Raw genomic sequence first — 24384 nt, 5'->3', positions numbered from 1 at the left:
ACCTTGCCACACAGCCTCATGCCACTTAGGTCAATTGCTTTGGGTATAGATGGTCCTTTCCTTGATTCTTGTTTCTCCTGTTCATCTGTCCTTTATTCTTCCCTTCTTGTTCTACTCATTTCCATCTCTTCTCAAATCCTAGCCAACGTTTACTACTTACCCTTTCTGATATATATTTCCTGATCTCCTAGACTCAGAGTTTCCCATTACATAGTTTCCTCTTACTTTACATTTTCCCATCACAGTGCTTGTGAAACTTACTGTAATTCTTTAAATCCTGACTCTTCCCAATAAGATGGGTAGCTCATCCACTGAAGAATCAATAGTGTCTCTTTTCTTCAATATCTCAACATAGCGTGTAGTATTCAATATATACACAACCATCAATAAATGATTAAAATGGAAGGCAACTAAGAAATGAACAAAATCAATATATTGACATGCCAGTATGGAAGGAGGAAATTTCACAAGGCCCCACCCTTAGATAACAAACTATAGGAAATGAATGGCTGAGGAGAATGAATCAGTTTTCTTCTGGGATGGGCCCCACGAGATAATTCAAGCCCAAGTGGTCAGCCTTAAATACATGTGCATATGAGCAACACTAAATGTACTCAATAGTATGTGTGTATATATAGAAGTAAAGATTAAAGAACAGCTTATGAATTTGAGAGGGAGTAGGTGGTGTGAAGGAGTTGAAGAGAAGAAAGGAGCTGAAAATGTTGTAAATACAGTAGTCATATAGGAAACTGACTTCAAAATCTATCATCTACCTACCTATCTATCTATCTATTTATTTTTTGGTTTTTTCGAGACAGGGTTTCTCTGTGTAGCTTTGTGCCTTTCCTGGATCGCACTCTGTAGCCCAGGCTGGCCTCAAACTCACAGCGATCCTCCTGGCTCTACCTCCCGAGTGCTGGGATTAAAGGCGTGTGCCACCACCGCCCAGCTCCAAAATTAAAAAAAAAAAGTAAAAGAAAATAAAAAAAAATAAGGAAATAATCTATCCTATTTTTTGATGATAAAATGAGACTAAATTTGGACATATTTATTGTAGAATATTATTTTAACGTGTGTTACTTTTGTTTATGTTGCATTTATTTAACTCTGTAAAGCTATATTATTGTGCCTGTCTAAAACACTTGATGGTCTAATAAGGAACTGGCCAATAGCAAGGTAGGAGAAAGGATAGGCAGAGCTGGCAGGCAGAGAGAATATATAGAGGAAGAAATCTGGAAAAGAGGATCAAGAAGGAACCAGAGAAGAGGAAGACATCAGTGGTCAGCCACCCAGCTACACAACCAGCAAACCATGGAGTAAGAGTAAGATTTACAGAAGTAAGAGAATGGGAAAAGCCTGGAGGCAAAAAGGTAGATGGATAATTAAGTTAAGAAAAACTGGCTAGAAACTAAGCCAAACTAAGGCTGGGCATTCATAAGTAATGATAAGACTCCATGTGTGAATTTATTTGGGAGCTGGGTGGCAAGCTCCCACTCCCCCAAAAAGAGTCAAAACCAAATAACAACACATATTTGTTTTAATTATTTCAAATAGTTCAATTGCTAGCAATTTAACTCAGGGCCTTGTGCATGCTCATTATGCACTCTGAGAGCAGGCTGCAACCTAGCCCCTGAATTTATATAATTTATAAACACTCTACTGTGGTGTTGCTGCACAGCTTTCTAATCTCCCAGAATGGGAGTGAACTACTGGTTACTAGTAATAGTGAGTATAACAGTGGACTTGATATTGCTCTTAGTTTTTAAGATTTATTTTTTATTTTATGTATATGATAGGTTGGGGATTTAGCTCAGTGGTAGAGTGCTCACCTAGCAAGCACAAGGCCCTGGGTTCAATCCTCAGCTCAAAAAAAAAAAAAAGATTTATTTTTTATTTTATATATATGAGTGTTTTGCCTACATTTGTGTGTGTGTGAACCACATCAAGTCTGTGGAGACCAGACGAGGTCGGATTCTGTGGAACTGGAGTAAAAGAGCATGATGTGAGCTAACATATAGCTGCTGGGAACCAAACTCAGGTTGTCTGCACGAGCAACTGGAGTTTTTACTGCTGGATTGTCTCACCCGTCTCTCAATATTTTTTTTCTTTACTGATGGCTTATATGGAATATAATTTATAAATATTTCAAATATGTGAAAGCCATTGGTGGAAAATGCAGATAGTCTTTTATTTTTTTCCTATGATGAACAGTTTCCCAAAGCTAATAAATATTTTGACTTTAACATCTCTGAATATATGAAATTAATTGTCTAAAATAAAATATGAATAAGCACAATATTGAGAATCATGGTTTTTTCTACACTCAAGTGCTTTTTATGTAAATTAGTGAAACTTGAAAAAATGTCTAATAATATTCAGAATGTCTAGTCATTTACTCAAAATAGCTGGGTCATGAAATTTTCTTCATGAAACACTTTCCCCTTAGCCCATTATGGTGGAGTTTCTTCAATGAGTTTCTCTTTGGAGTGGAAGCTGATGTTTTATTAACATATTTTGTGCAATGTATGTTCACATTTTTTTGTTTGTTCTTTTTCGAGACAGGGTTTCTCTGTGTAGCTTTTTGCGCCTTTCCTGGAACTCACTTGGTAGCCCAGGCTGGCCTCGAACTCGCAGAGATCCAACACATTTATTTCATTAAATCCTTAAAAGCCCGTCTTTGCATCTTCAGAGAAATCTACAAGTAATTGCTTTCAGTACTTTTAAAATTTAATAGCTCACCTAGGGACACGCTCCTAGAAAACTGTGCTTAAAATATTGTAAAAACTTTTCCACACGATATGAGTCCTAATCCTTTCATCTCAGTCATCACCATTTCCATCTGCTTCATGTACACACATTGTTTTCCTGTTTTAGATGAGGAATATGAATCCCAGAGGTGACGTAGTTGCACAGTAAAAAAGAGGCACAGGATTTGAATCCAAACAGATTTACTCAAACCTTAGAGTCCGTGCCATAGCACCGCATCCCATGATTAAAAGGGTGAACCAGAGAGAAGATGACGCTACATGGGAGAGAGCATGAACTGCAGCTGGGATTCCTGCACCTCTCACAGGAACCTGGAAGTCCAGTTCTTGCATATAGCCTGTGAGGATGGTATTCTGACAACCCTGTCATCTCAGTCTGCAGACAAGTTTCAGAAGCGAAGCTTAGTATAATCTAGGTGCAATCAATGAAAAATGATGAAGGCTGTAGCACTTTTACAGCTGAAGAAATAAAGACATGGGTGTTGGAAAGGAAAGAAGACCAAGTAGACATCTAGACATGACTCTGCCACTGTTCTTCGGTATAGTACTTCCTACCAAGGATATTGGCTATAATTTAATTCTTTATTAGAGACAGTTACACAGCTTCAGATGAATGCAGAAATAAAGGAGAATAGTCTACTGTGAACTCCTCTGAGATTAACTTACTGCTTATGAAAATCACTGTATTTTCTAACCTACTCATAAAAATGGCCACATAGTCTTGTCAAGTTTGCCTTCCAGATAAATCTATACTTTTTTCTATTATGTTTTTATCTTCAACAATGGAGATAAAGATCTCAAAGCTATTCTTCATTCCTCTGCTGATATTAGCAATACCAAAATACTTGCAATATATGAAAATATCTGGATGCTTTATATCACAATGCTAAACCAGTATGTTTCAACTTGAAATATTTTAGCTTTGCTTGCTCTTTTCATAAAATATGGCTGTTTTTTTTCATGGCCTGTTTCTTTAATCAGTGATTCACTCTACAAATCTATCCTATACCTTTTTCACGTGGTTATAATCTCTCTTTTCTACAATGGCAATAATTAACTTTAAGTGTGTTTCATTATCATATGGTCTCCTTTATAATTGTGGAGTTTTGGTACAGGTCAATTACTTCTATCTTCAATTTATTATGTGAACTGATACTCAAAATTTCTGTTTAATAAATAAATCTACTATTTTATACATTACCTTTTATATGTAATTGAAAGGCAATAAGTATTTGGACTTAGCAACTTAGTTGGTAAATAAAACAAAACATTGAAATGTCCTGAGACATTTGGGTTAGAAACAGTGAATGGTAAATAACAAGAAAGAGAGTGGTTATATATGTACACACACACACACATACACACACCCCTTGATTTCAATGAAATTTGTCATGTTTCGATAATATTTTGGAGTCATTTGAAACAATCTAACCATTACTTGAAAAGGAACCATAATTTTATTTAGATTAATTAGATGTGTAAAATGTTAAAAGCTATAAAAGTTTTATATCCTAAAACAATAATTGCATTATTTAGCTGAATTATTACTAATGATGTTTAGTTTAGAAGGAAAGCTTAGGAAAATAAACAGAGCAGTTTTGTCAAAATTATTAATTATGACTGAGGTCAGCTGTACTGTTTTACATTTTCAATTTTTATTTTATTTCATATGTATAGATGTTTTTCCCTGTACATATGATTATGCATCACATGTATGCCTGGAACCTTTGGGTGCTAGAAGAGGTCATCAGAAGTTGTGGAACAGAAGTTACATTTGTGATCTGTCTTGGTGCTAGGAATTGAACCCAGGTCCCCTGCAAGAGCACTGAGTGCTCTTAGTCACTGAGTCAACAATTCAGTTACTTAGCTACAGTTTTAAGACTGTTTTCTCATTAGCTATGTTTAATGAATAGTGTTTACTAATGTTATCTTAAAGTAGCCATTGCTAATTAGATTTGTAAGGAAAGAAAACTACTGGCTTTTGAAGGATTGCAATAAAATATATTTTTTAGGGTTGCTTTCAAAACATTTCAGGAAATGACACATTAATCAACCTGACAAATCATATATACTACATTTTCAATTTTCCAGAATTATGTATTGATTTTTAGGTGGTAACTTGGAAATGAATGGGGAAGGATCTCCACAGGAGTTAAAGTTCTCTGCCCACTGTGAATTCCAAATCACAAATAAGTGGTTCTTGTGTCTGTTAGTGTTATACCAACCTAGTAATAACTGCAGTAGTTAATGTCCATCTAAGAGTTGAACTTTTGTGTCCTAGATTTTATCAATGTATTTGCAGTCCATGTAACTTATTCTCTGCCTGTAAGGACTACCACTTTTCTCTCAGCACAAATCCTAATGTTGGATCAGAAACTGTAGTAACTGTAATTGATGCAGTCGTCAGTATTTTACCGTTACAGGAAAGATCACTGGTGCTATGAGCTAATTTGTGCTATTACTAGTTTAATGTTACTTCCTGTTTGCTCACTACTTATGAATTAAAACTTTTTGCTTCATGTTACAAATTTTCAAGGCATCTTTATGAACTTTAACATGTAAATTGTTTAAATACCAATTACAATTAATACTAGACTATTTGGGGTCCAGTCTTTGTATTGATGTACTGGAAGTTAAGCCAAACACAAATGAACCTCTCCATAGCAGAAATATCATCTAAGGGCTCAGTGAAAACATTTTGGTACTAGTGTGAGGATCTGAGTTCATGTTTCCAGCTCCCAAGTCAAAGCTAGCCATGATTAGAACCCTAAAGCTGATGGGGTGGTGGCACATGGATCCTCTGGCATAGTTGGCTAGCCAGTCTAGCCAAAACAGTGAGCTCCAGTTTCAGTGAGAGATTCTGCCTCAAAAATGAGCATGGGTAATCAATCACTCAGTGTGCTATTCCCTGGGGAAGGCTGTCTCTCTGCTCTGCTTTCCTTGCCTGTCTAGTTATGTTGAGGCCTCATGGGTTTTTCTCTGTCCACTTTGGCATGTATGAAAGAAGAAGCCACGAATTTGAAGGAGAGCAGGGAGGGGTCTATGATAGGGTTTGGAGGAAGGAAAGGGAAGGGTGAAATGTAATTATATTGTAATTTCAAAAATAAATACAATTAAAAATTAAAGTGGATGACTAGATAGTAACACACCTGGAAGTCAATGCCTGGTCTCTATATACACAGCCCAATGAATCTACACATCACACATGCATACAAATAAGCACAAACACACATGTGAACACAGTAACAATTAAAAATAAACATGGTTAGAAGAGATATTATCACAATAATTATAGATTTCACCTTGAGACCCTTTGTATTTTACTGATCTTTAAGTTGCATGGGTGGGATCTGGTCACTTCATAAATAGCTCTGGCTCATTTTCACACAAAGGCAAGTCACACCCCATTTTGAACACAGGACATTCCTACATTCTATATGGCAGACTTCTCAGGCATTAAAAATAAAAACTGCTTATATTCCACTGGTTAGATGGTTTTCTTTCACATGTATTAATTTATAAAATATACCAGTGTTGAATATATTTATATATTGGGGTCTTCTGACATCTTCTATCTGGAGAAAGAAATGATTAGCTTACTCTTTAGACAGGGTTAGCTCTGTTTCTAACTGGGAACAGCCAGTGTGGGCTGCAACTTCCCTGTTCTTAAATATTTCACTCACCTCTTTTGGTGCATCAGTGACAATGAATTCAGAGTAAATCATTTTGGCTTTGGTAGCAATCTTTTCTCTACTTTCTGTTTTCTTGAAGTCTTCACAGGCAAGCCAGAACTCAACATTCTCTTCACTAAATTCTGATTTTAGAAATGTTCGGAAAGCATCCAAACCAGCTACAAAATATTTAAGAAAACTTTGCATCATCTATAAGACACTAACATTCCCCAAATAAGTCCATTGCATCAAATGAGCATTTATTGAATGTTCAGTGGCAAATATTTAATCATCCAGCCTAAAGTAATATTTACATATTATCAATTCCAAATTAGAAAACTTAGTTTTTAGTAGTAATCATAGGTCCAAAATATTTTCATTTATACTTTAAAAATTAACTTCATTAACAAGATTATCTATGATTTCTATTTCTAGATCTGACATGTTTTAGAGACTGTCTTGATGACTACTGGATAGGAAGCCCCATGGGCTACTCAACTGCTTAGCCCAAGTTAATTATGTTATAACTAGGAAAAGAATATATTTCTTTTCTATAAGCTTTTCAGACATAATTTGAAGGTGAAGGAAAAAGGTATGTTTGTTTGGGCTCATAGGAGAAGAGTCAATGTTGACCTTAAATGGTCTGTGGTGACTACATTGAATAAATCTGTCCTTTAAGCCAAGAAAGTAACTGGCAAGATATTTTGGGGTGAATGTTTATTCTCCTCTTCTTTTTTGGTGGACAATTTTACTTCTGAAAGTCAAATAAGGGGGGTTTCCTTAACATTGCTTAAAGCAATGTACTGAATGTGAAATGTCTCATATTCTGCCTCACAGTCAGATTTTCTTGTGAGCGTGCATTTCTCTGGCAACTTTGCAGTAGGTGCTGCATTGGTGTTCACTTATTTGTGGGCTCATTTCCTTTTACCTAACTAGAACATGTATTTATAGAAAAAAATCAATAACCCCAGTTACATCTTCAACCTATAATGCCCTACATCTTGTCTCCCTTATTATTATACATCCATTAAAACATGAGCCACAAGTCATTGCTTTGATAAATATTTAAGTCTTTGAATTGCTGCTTAATTTCTATTTTGCTGCAGTCCTCATTGACATGTGCCTTCCAGAATTCTATTGTGAAATATACACAGATAATTGTAAAAGGTGGTTCCTGCTTAATGTTTTGAGCTGACTATGGCTGAAAGTGTACCTCTGGATATGTGCCATGTTCGAAAGATTATGTTCAGGTCTCCTATTTTGACTAGACTGTTCTGGTATTTTGAGGTCATGGTATTCAGTTTTGGAGTTTGCATTTGGGAAGATATGCTTGTAAGTGAGGCTTTATGTCTGATAAGGAACATGTTCTTCAGACCTTTTGTCATTCAAGAATTTGCCTTCCAAAACACTGGTGGTTTTCCCCTCCATCTGCCATGAGGGTCCCTTTTGCACATACAGCAGGCTGAATTACCCCCTTTATGTCTCATCCTCCGGAAGAAGGAAGCTTATGGAAATACAGGGGATTGAAAGATTGACTGGAAAAAATAGAATATGAAAGGAGTAGGACCTGTCAAATTTTTATAGGTTGCTGCTGATGGGAAACAGAAGTGAAATTTAACAATAAAATAAGGCACAGCTTTTTAGAATAAAATCTCAAATGTCTAAAACAGCAAATAAAAGTGGAATGATGTTTTTCTCATGTGAAGTAATGTAAAAGTGAAAATTCATTGTAAAAATGCCAAGATGCTAATTAAAATTCTTAGAATAAATGTTAGAGAGTGTGGTTGTTATTAATGAATGAAAATTATTATTAATCATATGAAAATTAAATTAACTGTGCACTAAGCTTGTCTGCCATAAATTTACACATTACAATTTGTAGTAAAAGGTAAAATTTTCTCTGAAAATCCAAACCATGATGCACTTTTGAAATCCAAACATGTAAGATATAGTTTTCTTTAATAAAGAAAGAATACTTTGATTCTTGCCTGACAATATTTTATGTGTATCATTAGGGCATATGAAGCTTTTCTCCCCAAGGGGTGTGTGAATGCCACATAGAGAGATGGATGTTAGAAATAAAGAAATGATCTTGTTTTCTGCTGCTCTTCAGTTTCTCAGAAGGCCTACTCTCTGAAGCAAGCATTTCTTCCACACCTTGATTTGCATTCAAAGCACAAAATAATTAATTCTGGGGTCAGGATTCTTTGTCCTGTATTCAGTATTTCATTGACTTGCTCTTCTGTTCTAGACACATTTTAATCTGAAAACATTCGAGATAAGTCTGGACTAACATATTACATGCAATAAAATCAATTCTTGAGGGCAGTGTGCAGGATGGAATAGCTTCATTTACTTGGAAGTCATAGAGGACATTAAATGGAATAGGTAGACTGCAGGAATAGAAAACTACCAGGAAAGCCAAGTCTACATAGAGGCAAAGTTGGCAAAAATATTTAAGTAGTTTGCTAGGGTTACAGATCAAGTATACCACTATTAATTATCTTGTTTTTACAAAAGCCACATCAAACAGGTATTTAGACGAATCTATGGCTTTAGTCTTTTATTTGAGTATTTGTTGTTTGGGGGTTTTTGCTCTTTTGTGCGGGGCCCTGCCACCCAGCTCCCAAATAAATCACACAGGGAGGCTTATTCTTAATTATGAATGCTAGGCCTTAGCTTGACTTAGTTTCTAGCCAGCTTTTCTGAACTTAATTTATCCCATCTATCTTTGCCTCTGGATTTTTCCCATTCTCTTCTGTAAATCTTGCTCTTACTCCATGGTTTGCCGTGTAGCTGGGTGGCTGACCCCTGAAGTCCTCCTCATTCTCTGGCTGCTTGATCTTTCCCCATTTTCTCCTTCTATACATACTATCTGCCTGCCAGCCCCACCTATCCTTGCTCCTGCCTTGCTATTGGCCAGTTCTTTATCAGACCATCTGGTGTTTTACACAGGCACAGTAATTCACCTTCACAGGGTTAAACAAATGCAACATAAACAAAACTAACACACTTTAAAATAATATTTGCCAGCAAGAATTAAAAAAAATGCCCAGAAAGTGTGCATATGAGAGTAATTGTCTCCATCTCAGGACCGTTCTGAGCTCTGTTCTGCATGGCTTTGTACAAAAATCCTTTTCTCTGCAGTCCCCACATGGTAGCCAGTAGAGGACTTTAAAAGACACTTAGGAAACTTGGCTTCTCCCTTTGGTTACACACTGAAGAACACAAGAAACTGCCCATTCTAACTTAGAAAATCTGTTTTATATCCACAACATTTTTAATTAATGTATTTAGCTGTACTTGAGCTGTAGGTGGATTGTTTCACAAACTGCTTTAGAACTTAGTCAATAAAGACGAACTATTCAGTGTATCTTAATGTATTTAATTCAATCTAACTTTAAATATGAATAAATAGCAGTGCAAAATGTGCCTGGCTTTATTATTTTAAGCTTTTCTGATACCTTATTACTTTAAAACAGAAATGTCATTTGGTAAGTAGAATGAATACTATAAATATGCTCTATTTTGTCTCTATAGTCCTGCATTTTCCTCTCTGGATGAATGACCTTGATGTACTGCAAAGCAGATTGCTTATAAAATAAATACAAAAAAAACACCAGATAGTGTAGAAAACTTTGTGACTATATTGTGTGCAAAATTTAATGTCATTATAAAAATATTTTCTATGATTGGTCACAATTGCTATATTGAACCCTGTTTAGATATCAGCACATATGCATTAATAAAAAATGACATGTTTTTGTATTCATTAAAAAATGAAGACCATTTAGTTTAAACCCATTAATAAATTTCTATTTTAGCTCATGAGTTTGAAATTAAGTAATTAATTTACATTTCCTGTTGTTGACAGTTTGCATATATTTTTTGTTTGTATTAATGGCAAATCAAATACATCAAATGACAGGCTAATAAATGGCAAGCTTTTTGCTTATAATTTATAATTAAATTTTCCTTGTACTTATAAGTGAGCTTTTGACAAACTCAATGTAGGCTCAAACAAAATCTGTTTAGACTCTGGGCCCTTAAATTCTTATTCTTCAAATGCTGATCAATATCATACTTCATGAAATATTTGCCATTTTTCAAGGTTTAATGAATTATTTTTAATTATCAGCTTTAAAATTAATATTTCTTGAATCTTACCTTGGTTAGCTAAGAGGGAGTCCATATTTTCAGACCATGCCAGGGATTCCGTAGTTGGAGACCTGTAGAAACAGCATCTACCCTTGACAATAGCATTGTGATCTTTTTCTTTGATAACTTATAATAATACTCAAGCAGAAGATGGTATTTGAATTACATCATTAAAATGAGCCAGTGATGTAACAAGAAAATGTCAGTAAAAATCATATATATTTTTTCTAATGTGTGAAGTCAAAGCAACATAATGTGGAATATAATTTGATATCAGAAAACTATTAATCAATCTAGCCAACAGTGTTTGTTTTTGTGAACACTGAAATTAATGGCACAAGAGACATTCGTTCTGTGAAGCAACTATAATTTTTCTGATCTTATTATTAATTATGGGTCCCTTTGTTTTGAAAAATTCTCCTGATTAAAATAAAAATGAATGAATGATTATTATTAAGTTTTCATGGCATACAATTTTCCCTGTTTAACAATTGTGAATATTTAGAAAGTGAAGAAAGGCTTTAAAAATTTCTAAAATGATGATATGGAAAATGTTTGATTTTAGTATTTTGCTGTGTTTACCCTATTCTGAATCAATATTTTATTCTCCTTATGCTGGTAAACCAGTTCTGATTTATATAAATGTAGGAATCTGTTCAGAGAGTATGATATATTTTTTTTCAAAGCAGTAAAATATTGATGGACTGAAGTTTTCTGAGGAAGGCATGATTTGGGGTATATTATGTAAAATAATAAATCAGCTTTAAGGTATAATCTTTGTGAGATACAAATTTATCATGTATTATTTCTCTTAACAGATTAATATCTTGATGAAACCAGTCCCTAACCACAGAAAGCCATTCCTGGCCAAAGAGTTTGATTATGTAGTGGTGATGTACAAAAGGACAAGGGGCAAGCTAATTTAAATCATATATTAAAACAATTGAAAATAAAATTGAGATAGTCTCACATCTAGCTATCCTTATAAAATGTTGTATTGCATATCAAGATGATGATCCTAAATATGGTTTTGTGAAGTGCTTATTATTTCTTTATGGTCCTTTGTTTTAACTTACTGAAGTTTTATAAGCTTTTTAAAGGATTGACTGTGTTCCCCCACTGTTTGACTACTAGTTGTATTTTCATATAATAATAAGAGGGTTGAGGAATAGATGCTACTGGGTATTCATTATTCTCTCCTAAATTATTGGCATCTTCTATCTCAAATTTCCTTCCTAAGTTATGTGCCACAAACCTCCATCTTTCCTTTAACTTACTAAGGAAGGCACAAGTTGTCTAGGAGACTTTTGCAATAGTGATCTCTAATTGAAATGAGCATTTAAAAAGATTTGCATTGTTTAGTTTTCATTGTTCATAAATTAAGTATTAGTCTTAATCCTAGATTTAATTTTACACTGAAATGCATTTAAGTATTTACAACCTGTTACTTCACTAAGATTATTTTGAATCACATGGTTATCATACTAAGTTTTGTTGGAATTCTCAAAGTATCATAAAGGTCATTTAAAATGTACTTGTACAAAAACAGTCATTTGCAGACTGAAATGTGATGGTTGATGTAATATTTAAATGTTTAGAAACTCAATGACTGTGGAGCATATGGTGATACATAGGGCAGAGAAGAGCTGGGCCTTAAAGGGCATTTATAGTATAGTATTCTAAATGAGAAGTGGCCACACAGAGAAACAGCGAATCCATCCCAGTACAGAAGTCTACTTCTCCATTCCTTAATAACTAGTGAGAGCTGCTATTTTCTAGCACCCAGAAGAGTGTGGCTAGGCTAAGAGGTCAATGATCAAATCTGGATAAGGGATGGTATAAGATCACTGATACAAAGGAGATGTGACTTTCAGGATCCTGCAAGATTACAATGAAAAAACGTGTTCAAAATTGTAGACAAATTGTTTAAGTTCCACATTCTACAGTACTAGGGGCAAAGGCATCAGAACCAGAGTGTGACAGCGTGCCTGGAGAACCACTGAACATCAGGACCTGACTGCCATCCCCGAGGGAAATGAGGACAAAGGAAAACAAACTGTGGGTTGATCCAGAATTTGATTAAGCTAAAGGTAAAATTCATGTCCCATGGAGACTCGTTTGGAAACGAAAGAGTCTGAGCATGGAGATGTTTTCAATAAGCAGAAGCTTTTCCTACTGTTTGCATGATTGTGCAAAACCAAGAAAAATAGATGGAAAAAAAAAGTCCATAAACTAGTTTGGAACTAAGGACAAAAGCAGGAATGATGTTTTGAATTACAGAGTTGTACTTAAGTACTCTGTATTCTGTAAATATGCACATAGAACTTTAGACATCCTACAATTAGAGTTTTACTATAAATTCTGGTCAAGAAATGTTGACTTTACTCTAAAGGGGTAATGCGCTTTTCTGCTCTCCAATGCATACCCTGGTGGCTTGTGAAGACTCTGGGAATGCCTACTTTGCCGACCTGTTCTCACCTAGAAGATACAGTTTTGAATATTTATTATACTGAAAGGGACGGAAGTAGTGGAGTGCTTCCTTTTCAGAAATTAGGTTACAATGCATCTATTTTAACGATTAATCTTTCCTACCACTAAAAAAATTTTAAATTTGGATTTAAATTTGTAACCTTTGGGAGGACAAGTTTTGGGATTGAGAAACAAACTGAAAGCTAATATTTATCAGAATAGTAAAATGTGCAACTGTACTTTGAGTGTTCATATGTTATTGTGTTAAGCATGTCACATACCTTTCATTAGTTAACCCTGACAATAAGAGTGAATTGAATTCCCCTGTTACCAATGACTAAAAGGGGTTATAAATACTAATGACTTGTACAATTTCACAAATAGAAGTGGGTAGAGTTAATATTTAGACACAGGTTTGTGCAGAGCCCTAACTCTTTTAAAACATCTTCCCAATGCATAAGTCAACACATATGTGCTCACTGTGGAGCGCATGTAGTAGAAAAGTTTGCCTGCAGTAAAATGTCACATACTTCTCCCAGAATTTAAACAACAGTTAAATTGTGGCAATTGATTACTCAATAGAAAGTCTATACAACACATTATAAAAGCTTGTAAATTATACAATAAATTCAGAAAATTTCTTAAGTTAGATGTGCATGAGAAATATAATTGTATATTTTATAAAATGCAGTTATAAAAATATCAGTAAAATCCATTCAATAAAAATTAGATTATAAGAAAATGGCTACTAATTTAAAACTGTACAGGCTTCATTGATTTCCTTTTTACTTGTATATTATCTGAAATAAATGGACAATATGCCATTCTCTCAGGACTCCTTTTCTCCTTTTCATTTTATATGTGTTTTGATTATATCCTTAATGGAGGTTATATGTGGCTTTTTTCCTGTGTGTGTGTGTGTGTGTGTGTGTGTGTGTGTGTGTGTGTGTGTGAGAGAGAGAGAGAGAGAGAGAGAGAGAGAGAGAGAGAGAGAGAGAGAGAGAGAACTTCATACAATTCTGGTGCATAATCAAAGTAACTTTCTATGTGTGTATGGTTTGCCAGAAAATTCACTGTGTGTATCTGGAGCCAAAACTGCACTTAGTATTTCATGGGGTTTTGGCTGATTTCCTGTCTGTTTTCTTCATTAGGCAAGTGGCATCAAGGCCGGCAGTACCCATATTGTATGTCCAGAGAAGAGCCAGACCAGATGGGAACTGCGTGAAAGCTACCAGTTATCTTGCTAATTGTGCCAGCTAGAACCAGTTGTATTGCATTAAAAAATGTGGAATCCAACAACTTAGCTGTTCACACTCAATTAACAGTGTGCTGGAGAATGGAAAATTCAAGCAAGGAGTTCATGTGCCCGAGGAAGTGGCAGCTGCTTCCTTCCCCAGCACTTAATATCCATGTAAAAGTTTCTTAATAAGTACTGTGATAATGAATAATTTTTTACAAAGATCGTGTATGTTGTATTTCTAGCTCACTATTTTAAAAAAACTTGATGCAAAGAGAGATCAATCATCTGTCTACGTTAACATTCTTCATCTAGCAAACAGAATTTAGAGCCAAAGCAAGTCACAGATTGTTGACATATTTTAGAAAGAAAGAAAGAAAAAAGAATCAATAGAGAAAGGCTCAAAAAAAAAAGGATGAAAGGCAACAATTAACATTATTATCATAAGTGAAGGCAGTATGTCATAGAGACTACTGAAAACTCAGGTGTTTCGTTTATAAATCTTCTGAGAGAAAAAGAGCTTTAAACAGCAACTCACTTCACTGGCATTTTGCGTCCCACTGTCTGCCTGTCACAGATGATGCAGTTTCTTTTTCTGACTGATCTTCAAGCTGAAGGTAACATGACAGCAGGAACATTACAATTAGTATGCAAATACCTGTCTCTGGGTTACAAGTTGTCATTTTTTAAGTCATGCTAGTCTCAGCTTTTACCATTTTGTTAAGTTTTCTCTGGTCAAAACATTTTAACTTCCAAGGAACAAATAATTCATTGAATAAATGTGACACTTCTCTGAGTCAGGCATAAAATATAACTATCCCATTAGAATAATAATTCTGCTAGTTTACTTGCTAATTTTCATATGCATTCATTGCTATGACAACTAGTATTCTCAAGATGTTCAATACTATAATATTATAACATGCACTTATAATCATCTTTATTATGTTTAAAGATCATTCATTTCCCTTCATTCTTTGATTTTGCGAGGCAGGCTATATCTTTTAGCACATGTAAATAGTCACTTAAATTAAAAAATTTTACTGGTATATAAAAATGTTCTAGCAAATGCCTTATACTGTTACCCTCAACTTGTTCAGCTGCTCATAGCTTAGTAACACGATGATCTCTAATATTTTAAACTATGAATCTTATATAATGTATGCCCATATATCCTAATTCAACACTAATGCTTAAAATAATAATGCCAATATATTTATCAAAATAAAGTGTATGTGCCAGTGCTTTAGTAAACGGTGTTGGTAACCCTATGTATGCTTTGTCAAGCTTTGATAATAACAGTAGTATAGATAGGCTTCCTTTTAACTTGGAGTTAGAACATCCCTATTTGTTTGCTCTACAAAAATTCCCACTATGTGAATGGCCCTGGAGTACTGAGACTAATGGAAATAAAAGCAATGACCTAAACAATCAGGGTGTCATTAAGTGGTGAAATCATCAATTAGCTCAATTCATTTTGTTAGTTCAAGCACCATTAAGTAATGTTCTTACGATATACAAAAACTGAATCATTAAACATGTTTTGACTTTTTGTTTTGCTGATTGGGGATAATACATCACTGAGTTTATAATGTATGCTTGAAGTTTTTTTGAAAATATATTATACTAGAAAATAAGTTTACAATTTAGATGTTTTCTTGGTAAAGTCAGTCAAAATATATAAGAAATAGGAGGCAGAAATAAGATTAATTTTCACTGAAACTCCAAGACAAAATTAAAATTCGTGCTTAAAATTCAATGAAATTATTTCTTTTCTCATAAATCCTTCTAGAAATAGTAATTACAATATGTTTAACTATGACTTGCCATTCCTTTTAAAAAGCTCAGTTCATTATTCAGGAATTTTTTGTTTGTTTGTTTTTGTTATCAAGACAGGTTCTCTCTGTGCAGCCTTGGCTGGCCTGGATTTTGCTCTGTAGACCAGGCAGCCTACTACCTAGCTAATATGAATATGTTATTTTACATAGCAAAGTGACCCAATGTAATTATCTGGGATCATTTCAGAGGAATGGTAGGAGGGACTGAGTGTGTAGGAGGATGTATGTGAATGGAACAAGAGACTGGCTAATGCATTAGGAGAAGTAGGTGTCCAAGAAAGAAGGAGTTCAAATGGCATCTAGACCTGAACAAAGGGTTAGGAACAGATGCTCTTCTCAGAGAATCTAGGGGTTTATCCTACTAATACTTCGATTTAACTCAACAGGTCTAACTTTGGCCTATGATTCCCAGGACTTGACACTAATATATTGGGTTATTTTAAACCATGAAGTGTGCAGTCAGTTCTCATAGCAACAGTAGGCATTTGTTATAGCCTGGGAACTCCACTCCTTAAAGTCCTTAAAAGAAGATTGGCATATAATAAAATGAGTATAAATTTAGAGTGTAGATCAGTGAGTTTATAGACAAATGTGACTTTTGAAAGTTTGACACAGTAATTTTGACCTCTTTGCGCCACATTTTGGTGAAATTAAATGATATCTATCTCACAAGATTCTGTTAGGAGAGTAATGAGAGATATGCTAAGTTGGTATGTTTGGTCGTTACTATAGATGTATGATTGGTTTATTTCTTTTCCCCAAATTTAACTTTCACAGAACCATTGTTAAGATGACAGAGTAAAAGAGATTTTGGGAAATAGTTCTCCACACTGAAATTACTTGATGCTTCTGTGTGGAGAAAGGAAATAAATCGTACAATTTCTTAGAGTGTTTAGCACTCTCAGTGTCTGGGAGATACTGGATTTTATATGATGAGTTGGAAGTTGATAATTTTGGAAATTAACATGGTTAAGATATATGTGGAATAAATGGGAAGAATACAAGAGTCAATAAAAGCAAATGTAAGTGAACATGATCTGTAAGTATACAGGCTTATCTATCAAGTAAAATAATTTAAAAAGTCAGAAGAAGTCAACAGAATCAGAGTTTTGTGTTTTGGCTTAGGGATTAAACAAGACTAGCTATACTCATACATAAACTCATACATGCTTATGCTTCAGAATGGCATGGTTTGGAGAACTGAGCTCCACTTAATTGCCTACTTTAATAAGCAGCATAATTCTTTCTTCTTAAAATTTGAACAAAAATGTGAAAGTAAAAAAGTCTTGTGCAGGGACTCATGAATAAAAGGAAAATGTTGGCAGGTCTGAAGGATGGGAAGGGGAAAAGTCATGAGTCCAAGACATTGGGAGGGGCCAAAGGAATGGATTCTACTCCTTGTTGCCTGTGAAAATAGGGCTCTCACTCATGATTGTGGTGAAGGCAAAACATGTTAAGGAAAGTAAATGTATGGAGAGAAGTTTAGAGATACGTAGAAAGTTTATGAATGTTTGATTAATTTTCCTTCCAAATGTTGTAGCACTTTCACAGGCTACTCAGAGGTAACAATGATTTTTAAATCTACAAGAAACTTCCTATTAAACATATACATTACTCCATTTGTTCCTCATTTTCAGGAAAAAAAGTTAATAAAAATATTAATTCTGGCTTGTGTAGTATCGTTTCAATGGGAAATTATCCTTTGAACCTGATGTATCTGCTAGAAAAGATGTTCTTAGTTTTAAAACTATTTCTGAACTAGTTGAATGGCATTCTGGGGAGAATGTCATGAGTGATTTGGGGAGGGGAAAATCTCAATAACTGAAACAATGGAAGTTTTAAACTAATTAAGTGCTAAAGTATTTTGTGCATATATGTGTCAGAAACTAGGCATTATTTGCTTGATCATTATTCTGTGAACCAGGCAACATTTCAATGTTCATTTTATATGTGAGCAAACAAGACTCTCTAAGGACAACAACTAAAGGTTTTGTAGACAATAGCATGGGTGGATGCAAGTGAATAGCAGTGATGCTGACAGTAGCAGTTAGCTTTGCTGTAATTTTATAATCTCATAGTCTATTAATTGAACTCAAATTTGAAATTTTCCTTAATGTTGTTGAATACTCTAAAGTACACACACACACACACACACACACACACACACACACACACAGAGAGAGAGAGAGAGAGAGAGAGAGAGAGAGAGAGAGAGAGAGAGTCATTTAATTGACTTCCTCAGATGCACTTTTCAAGTATCTACATTGTCATTTTATATATGCAGCATCTGTTTAACTCTTCTCTTGAGGTACCTTTCCTTTTCTTTAAACTCTCTGGTAAAGAGATTAATATTCAATGCAAAAATATGCAAAGCAAGGTAATAGTTCTGGGAAATATTCACAAAACTAAATAATATAATATTAAAAGAAGTTTGTAATTAGACTGTGTACATCCTTGGCCAAAATGACTTTGTTAACTTTCTTGTGGCTCAACTTTTTGTAATGAAATTTTGATAAACTGAAATGAGCAACTCTCTGTAAACTATCAATAATTTATTTAATAATGTATAATAGTTAGAAGAAGCTGATTAGATTCTCTTTATATTTTAAAGTTTCAGTCCCTAACATTAAAGGAATAGACACAGATTGAAATGCACACAAATAGAATGACACACACACACATGTGTACACACACACACACACACACACACACACACACACACACACACGCGCGCGTGCGCAGAGGATTACATCCCAATATATTTAAAGCACTGAATATGGCCTATTTTACTACTTTATAAGATAATGACTGATTTTTTATTATATAAATATGGCATAAATTGTAGCTTATTTTATCTTCTTACTGCAATCAAACATTTTCCAGATAGATAATTTACCCTATCCTATTTACTAGTTTTGACCCTAATGAAAAATGAATGATCCAAAAAATTCTTTCTCAGCCAATTACCATTTTCCTACAATACATTAGATTATTTTCACATATTTTTTTCATGTCCAGTTATCTCCCTTTACACAATAATCTTGATTTCACATTTTATCTTTTAAAATTATATATAAAATTAAATTTTCCAGAGTAGCCAAGGCAATAAGGACTATTCATTCTGTTGTAAAGTACTGATTAAATACCTGGCATGCTGCTTAGGGATCCTCCATCATGTAACTCTTTTGACAGGCTAAATGGGTTTCTCTTAATTTGTAGATTATTGCTGAAGGAACTCCCTTTTCAGCATTATGAAGAAGGCAGGAAGTCCTCAAATAAGTGCCCTGCCGGGAATCCGACAGCAGCGAGTCTCCCACTGAATCTATCATCCGCTGACGAGTGGGCCCCTTAATCTTCTGATTAGTGGTGCTTAGGCCTGACTTATAGACTGGCTACAGGAAATTCAGAAATGTCATACATGCATTAATTTTCAATCAATTGGTTTTTAGGAAGTATGCTCCTCAGGAAAGGATAGTGTACACTTTGTTACCCTAGATGATATTATAGTGATATGGTTTCCTGAATAATCACTAAACAACAAATTCACTAGTTTCCGATTGCTTACTGACTATGCCCAAAATACTTAGTACAATGTTTTGTAAATTATTTTTGTAAAAATATAGATTTTGTTTGTTTGTTCCTCTCATCCATATTGATTTTTCTGTTATTTCCTAAAAGTGTGTTTAATTTGTAACTACTAATTTATATTTTGTTGTGCAAGGGTCAAACCCTGGGGTGTACAGAAGCCAGACAAACACCCTACCACTGAGCAGCTACATGCCTAGTCTTTTTTAAAACGTTTATTTTCAGAGGACCCTAGATTCCTAGGAAGATGGAAGCATAGAAAAACAAAGGTCATCCATGCCCATCAGATTTCTCAGTGGTTCACACTGAGTGTAAGTATATACAGTAACAAAACCAGAATTAACACTGATCTATGTAGATATATTTTTCAGATTTTTTAAAAAAAATTAGCATGTGTATTTATTTAACCATTGTAGCACTCAAGGCAGAAAATTATTCCATTGCCTCAAAGCAATGCTTTTATAGACTCCCATCTATATTACCTCAAGTTATTAATTTTTCTTTATCTTTATTTTCATTATTTCTAGAATATTTGGTAAATGGTGTTATATAGAATATGAAAATGTAGGGATGGTATGATCCTGGAGATAATACATATTGCTTTCTGTATAAATAGTCATTTTTTTTTCACATAGCATGGTTGTATTAGCATGGTTATATTACTATGTTACCATCCACTTTCAATGAACACTGGTTGTTCAGAGTTTTAATCTGTTAAAAACAAAGCTGCTAGAGTAATCATGTGTATGGAGATGAATGTAATATATATGCATATATATTTAAAACATTTGATCCAATATTTTTTTGCATTGATGCACATGTATATTAAAGAAACTAGATAAGGACTTCCAGAGAGAACATCACTTTCTATGTCCTCTGCAGTGTGTTTTTGGTGCTTGCTGGGTGTCTAGTTTAGATAACTCTGTTCCCTTGCTAATTCTGTCCAATGTTGTTGATGACTGACCCCAAGCCTTTCTTTTTTTTTTTTTTTTAACATCTTTATTGTTGATATCATGGAATATTTTTATGTTTTTCCTTATTATGCCTCTTTTTCATTTATTGATCTGGACACATGATGTATCCTTTTAGTAGACTGTTGTGTGTTCTCACCTGGGAATTTGCCTCTCATATTTCCAACAATTGCTATGTGAATCTCCACCTTCTATTCTCGATGGAACGTTCCCTTGCCAGTCAATCTGAACATGCAGTGAGCCCTGGTCGACAGTCTTGTGCTGCTTGCCTCATGGTGCGGTTCTGCTCCTCAAGTATTTTTCTCTAAAAAACCTTACTTTTGAAAACTTAAGACCCTACTATAACTTCATTATTGTAGATTTATGTAATCTTTACTCCCTTAATATTATTTTAAAGTGTTTTTGGGAAAGAATGGCAACTGTATTGTCAATATTATATTTAGCAGAAAGTAGAGATTCTTGAATATAAAGTTAAAAAAATTATATAAAGTAATTTTTGATACCATTTTCTTATTTGCTTACAATATTTTTCTAACCATGCTTTTGATTATTTCAAGGTATTTTAACCAAATGCCTCTACCTTTTTAATTTTGTTTGTTTTGCTTTTATTATTTTGAGACAGGACAAAATTACATAGCCCAAGTTGTTTCAAACTCACTGTTTGGTCAAGGCTAGCTCCTTCAGCAAAGGGAATGATTAGATGTAGGCATGTACCACTTTCCCAACTTGTATACACACTTTAAATAATTCATTTTATTGTGGAACTTTTATACTTTTTACAGTATGTCTACATTTTTGAAGTTTGATTCTCTATTATTTTTGTTTATTCAATTAAACTTAGGTTTCACATATATAAAACATGCATAAAATATGAATGTTATGTGAAACATATTTTTAGCAGAAACCCTTTTTTTTAATCAGATCGCTTTATTTTCCTTTAATCTGTATATACATAGAAGATAGCTAATTTCCTTGAGCTGTAGTTTTCCTTCTTGTAACTTCTATAGGGCTGGAATTGTGGAGAGCCATCAGGGAAAAGCAAATCAAAACGACTCTGAGATTCCATCTTATACCTGCCAGAATGGCTAAGATTAAAAACACAAATGACAGCTTTTGCTGGAGAGGAAGTGGAGCAAGGGGAACACTCTTCCATTGCTGGCGGGAGTACAAACTTGTAGAGCCACTTTGGAAATCAATATGGTGGTTTCTCAGAAAAGTGGGAATAGATCTACCTCAGTATCCAGCTATACTCATCTTGGGCATATATCCAAAGGATGCTCAATCAAACTGTAAGGACACTTGCTCAACTATGTTCATAGTAACTTTATTGTCATAGCCAGAACCTGGAAACAACCTAGATGCTCCTCAACCAAAGAATGGATAAAGGAAATGTGGTACATTTACACAATGAAGTATTACTCAGCTGTTAAAAACAATGACATCATGAAATTTGAAGGCAAATGGATGGAACTAGAAAAAACAACAACAACAACAACAAACTTCTTTAGTGAGGCAAACCAGATCCAGAAAACAAATTTAGTGTATATTCATTTATAAGTGGATATTAGTTGTAAAGTAAAGGGTAAACATGCTATAATCCACAGACCCAGAGAAACTAGGTAAAAAGCAGGGCCCAAGGGTGACACTCAGATCTCCTTGGGAAGGGGGAATATGAGATTTTGTGGGTGTACTGGGAGTGGGTGTGGATGGGAACATGAGGAATCAGGTGGGGGTAGGTTGGGAGAGAGTACTGAAAGAGATGACTGGAAAGAGGGGATACTTCAGGGTCAGGTAGAAACTGGCACAAGGGAAACTCCCAGGTATCATCAAGGATGACCCCAGCTAAGACTCCCAGCAATGGAAATATATAGCCTTAACTGGTCATTTCTTGTGACCAGGCAAGACTTTCACATAAGCGTCAACCTAAAGTCTGTCCTGCCTCTGGGAAGTTCTAGAAAGGCAGGCAATAGGTAAGGATGTTGCAGATGGTAGGACTGGCCAACTATGATTGGTCCATCCTGAGACCCATGCCTAGAGAATGATCCCACCACTGAAACTACCTGAGCACCAAGACCTAGAGGCTGCATGGCCCAGAGACCTAGGATAGAACCAAACACCTAATGATATTCTGCTATACTCATAGACTGGGGACTACTCTAATGAAATCAGAGAGCCTTCATCCTGTAACTGATAGGAACAGATTCAAAGACCCACAGCCAAACATTTGTCAAGCTCAGGGAATCCTGCTGAAAAGAGGCAGGAAGGATTGTAGGAATCAGAGGGGTCAAGGACATCAAAAGAAAACCCACAGAAACAGCTAATCTGGTTCCTAGGAACTCACAGAATCTTAGCCAACACACCAAGGAGCCTGCATGGGACTGACTAAGCCCTCTACATATATGTGACAATTGTGTAGCTTGGTCTATTGTGTGAATCCTAACAGTGGTAGCAGAGGCTGTCCCTAATGCTTTGACTGGCTTTTGGGAGCCTATTCCTCATACTGGATTGCCTTGCTCAGTCTTAATATGGGGGAGGGGTGTCATTAGTCTTGATATGGCATGTTTTGTTGACACCCACGGAAGGATTGCCCCTTTCTGAACAGAAACAGAGGAGGGTGGGGGGAGAGAAACGGTAAAGGAAGGAAGGGGAGGAAGGAGGGGAAACTGTGGTTGGGATATAAATAAACAAATAAATAATTTAATAAAAAAAGGAGATAGAAAAGTATTTAAAATTTCCATGGCTATATTCATATGTATCCTAAAAAAGAATACTGTATCATATAGTCTTTCTTAAAGTGGTCTAGATACTTACAAACAGATTACAACCATCATACATACACACAACCTCCTATTAATACTACATAGACAGGAACACAACATACTATCATAATCACCCAATCCCCACTATAGATCTTTGCTTTATTCCTAAATACTCACATCTGTTTCCTCAGCTCATGAAAATAAATATGTTTAAAAATGAATTTTCTATCTTTTACTTCTTTCTCTCTTCCTCCTTTACCCCCCAAACTTATTCTTTTTGTTTATGTTTAAAGCATGCATTAAGTCACTCTAATGTAAAATGTCAAAGTTATTAAAACAACAACGGAAAGACAGTACCCTGTCAGGTTGTCTTTAGAAATTCTTGGCGTCTGTCTATCATCGGAATCCATCAATGTCACTCTAGTCCAGGTTTTCACTATAACCAATGTGTTCTTTCCATACTGTTCTCACTCAGGTCCATTTTGCACTCCTTCAAAGAGTCATACTGAAGGGAGGTATCCTCCCAGAACTTTCTATAGGAAGACTACATATTATGTAAACCTCTTATGACTTTCTCCAATATGTGGTTCCGATCTGATTTTATAGAACACCTTCCAAAGTGCTTTGTTTTTATTTACTTCTTCAAAGTTTATCTTTTCAATATAGGTCCCACTTTGGGCAAACAATGGAGGGTTAGATGAGCACAGTTAACTGGAATTCTGTACATCAGTCCTCACACCACTCCACTCTGAATTTGTTTCATCCTTAGCAGCTATAATCTTTTGATTTCTGTTCTTTCTCAAAGTTCAGTCTGAATGCTTTCCTGGCCCTCATCCACAGAGCTGGGCTGACCTCTTCTGTCTCTCATCCATGGAGTCAGAGTGAGCTCTAACCTCTGACCTTCCATCATATCTGTAGGACGTTTAGCCAC

The 24384-nt window shown here is 34.9% G+C and overlaps 1 protein-coding gene across 1 annotated transcript in view; it reads right to left on the bottom strand.

Annotated features, from left to right (window-relative positions):
- Positions 1-24384, bottom strand: part of Rgs21 (regulator of G protein signaling 21) — a 47788-nt gene that overhangs the window by 7976 nt on the left and 15428 nt on the right. Inside the window, exons 2-4 of the mRNA XM_036201744.1 lie at positions 14839-14911; positions 10604-10680; positions 6449-6615 (exon numbers count right to left, since the gene is read on the bottom strand). Of these exons, the coding sequence (XP_036057637.1) occupies positions 6449-6615; positions 10604-10680; positions 14839-14849 (255 nt within the window). The 5' untranslated portion in view covers positions 14850-14911. The remainder of the gene's footprint in view (positions 1-6448; positions 6616-10603; positions 10681-14838; positions 14912-24384) is intronic.

The sequence above is a fragment of the Onychomys torridus genome, chromosome 11 (genome assembly GCF_903995425.1).
Source record: "Onychomys torridus chromosome 11, mOncTor1.1, whole genome shotgun sequence".
NCBI lineage: Eukaryota > Metazoa > Chordata > Mammalia > Rodentia > Cricetidae > Onychomys > Onychomys torridus.
This window is presented reverse-complemented; position numbering and strand designations above follow the sequence as displayed.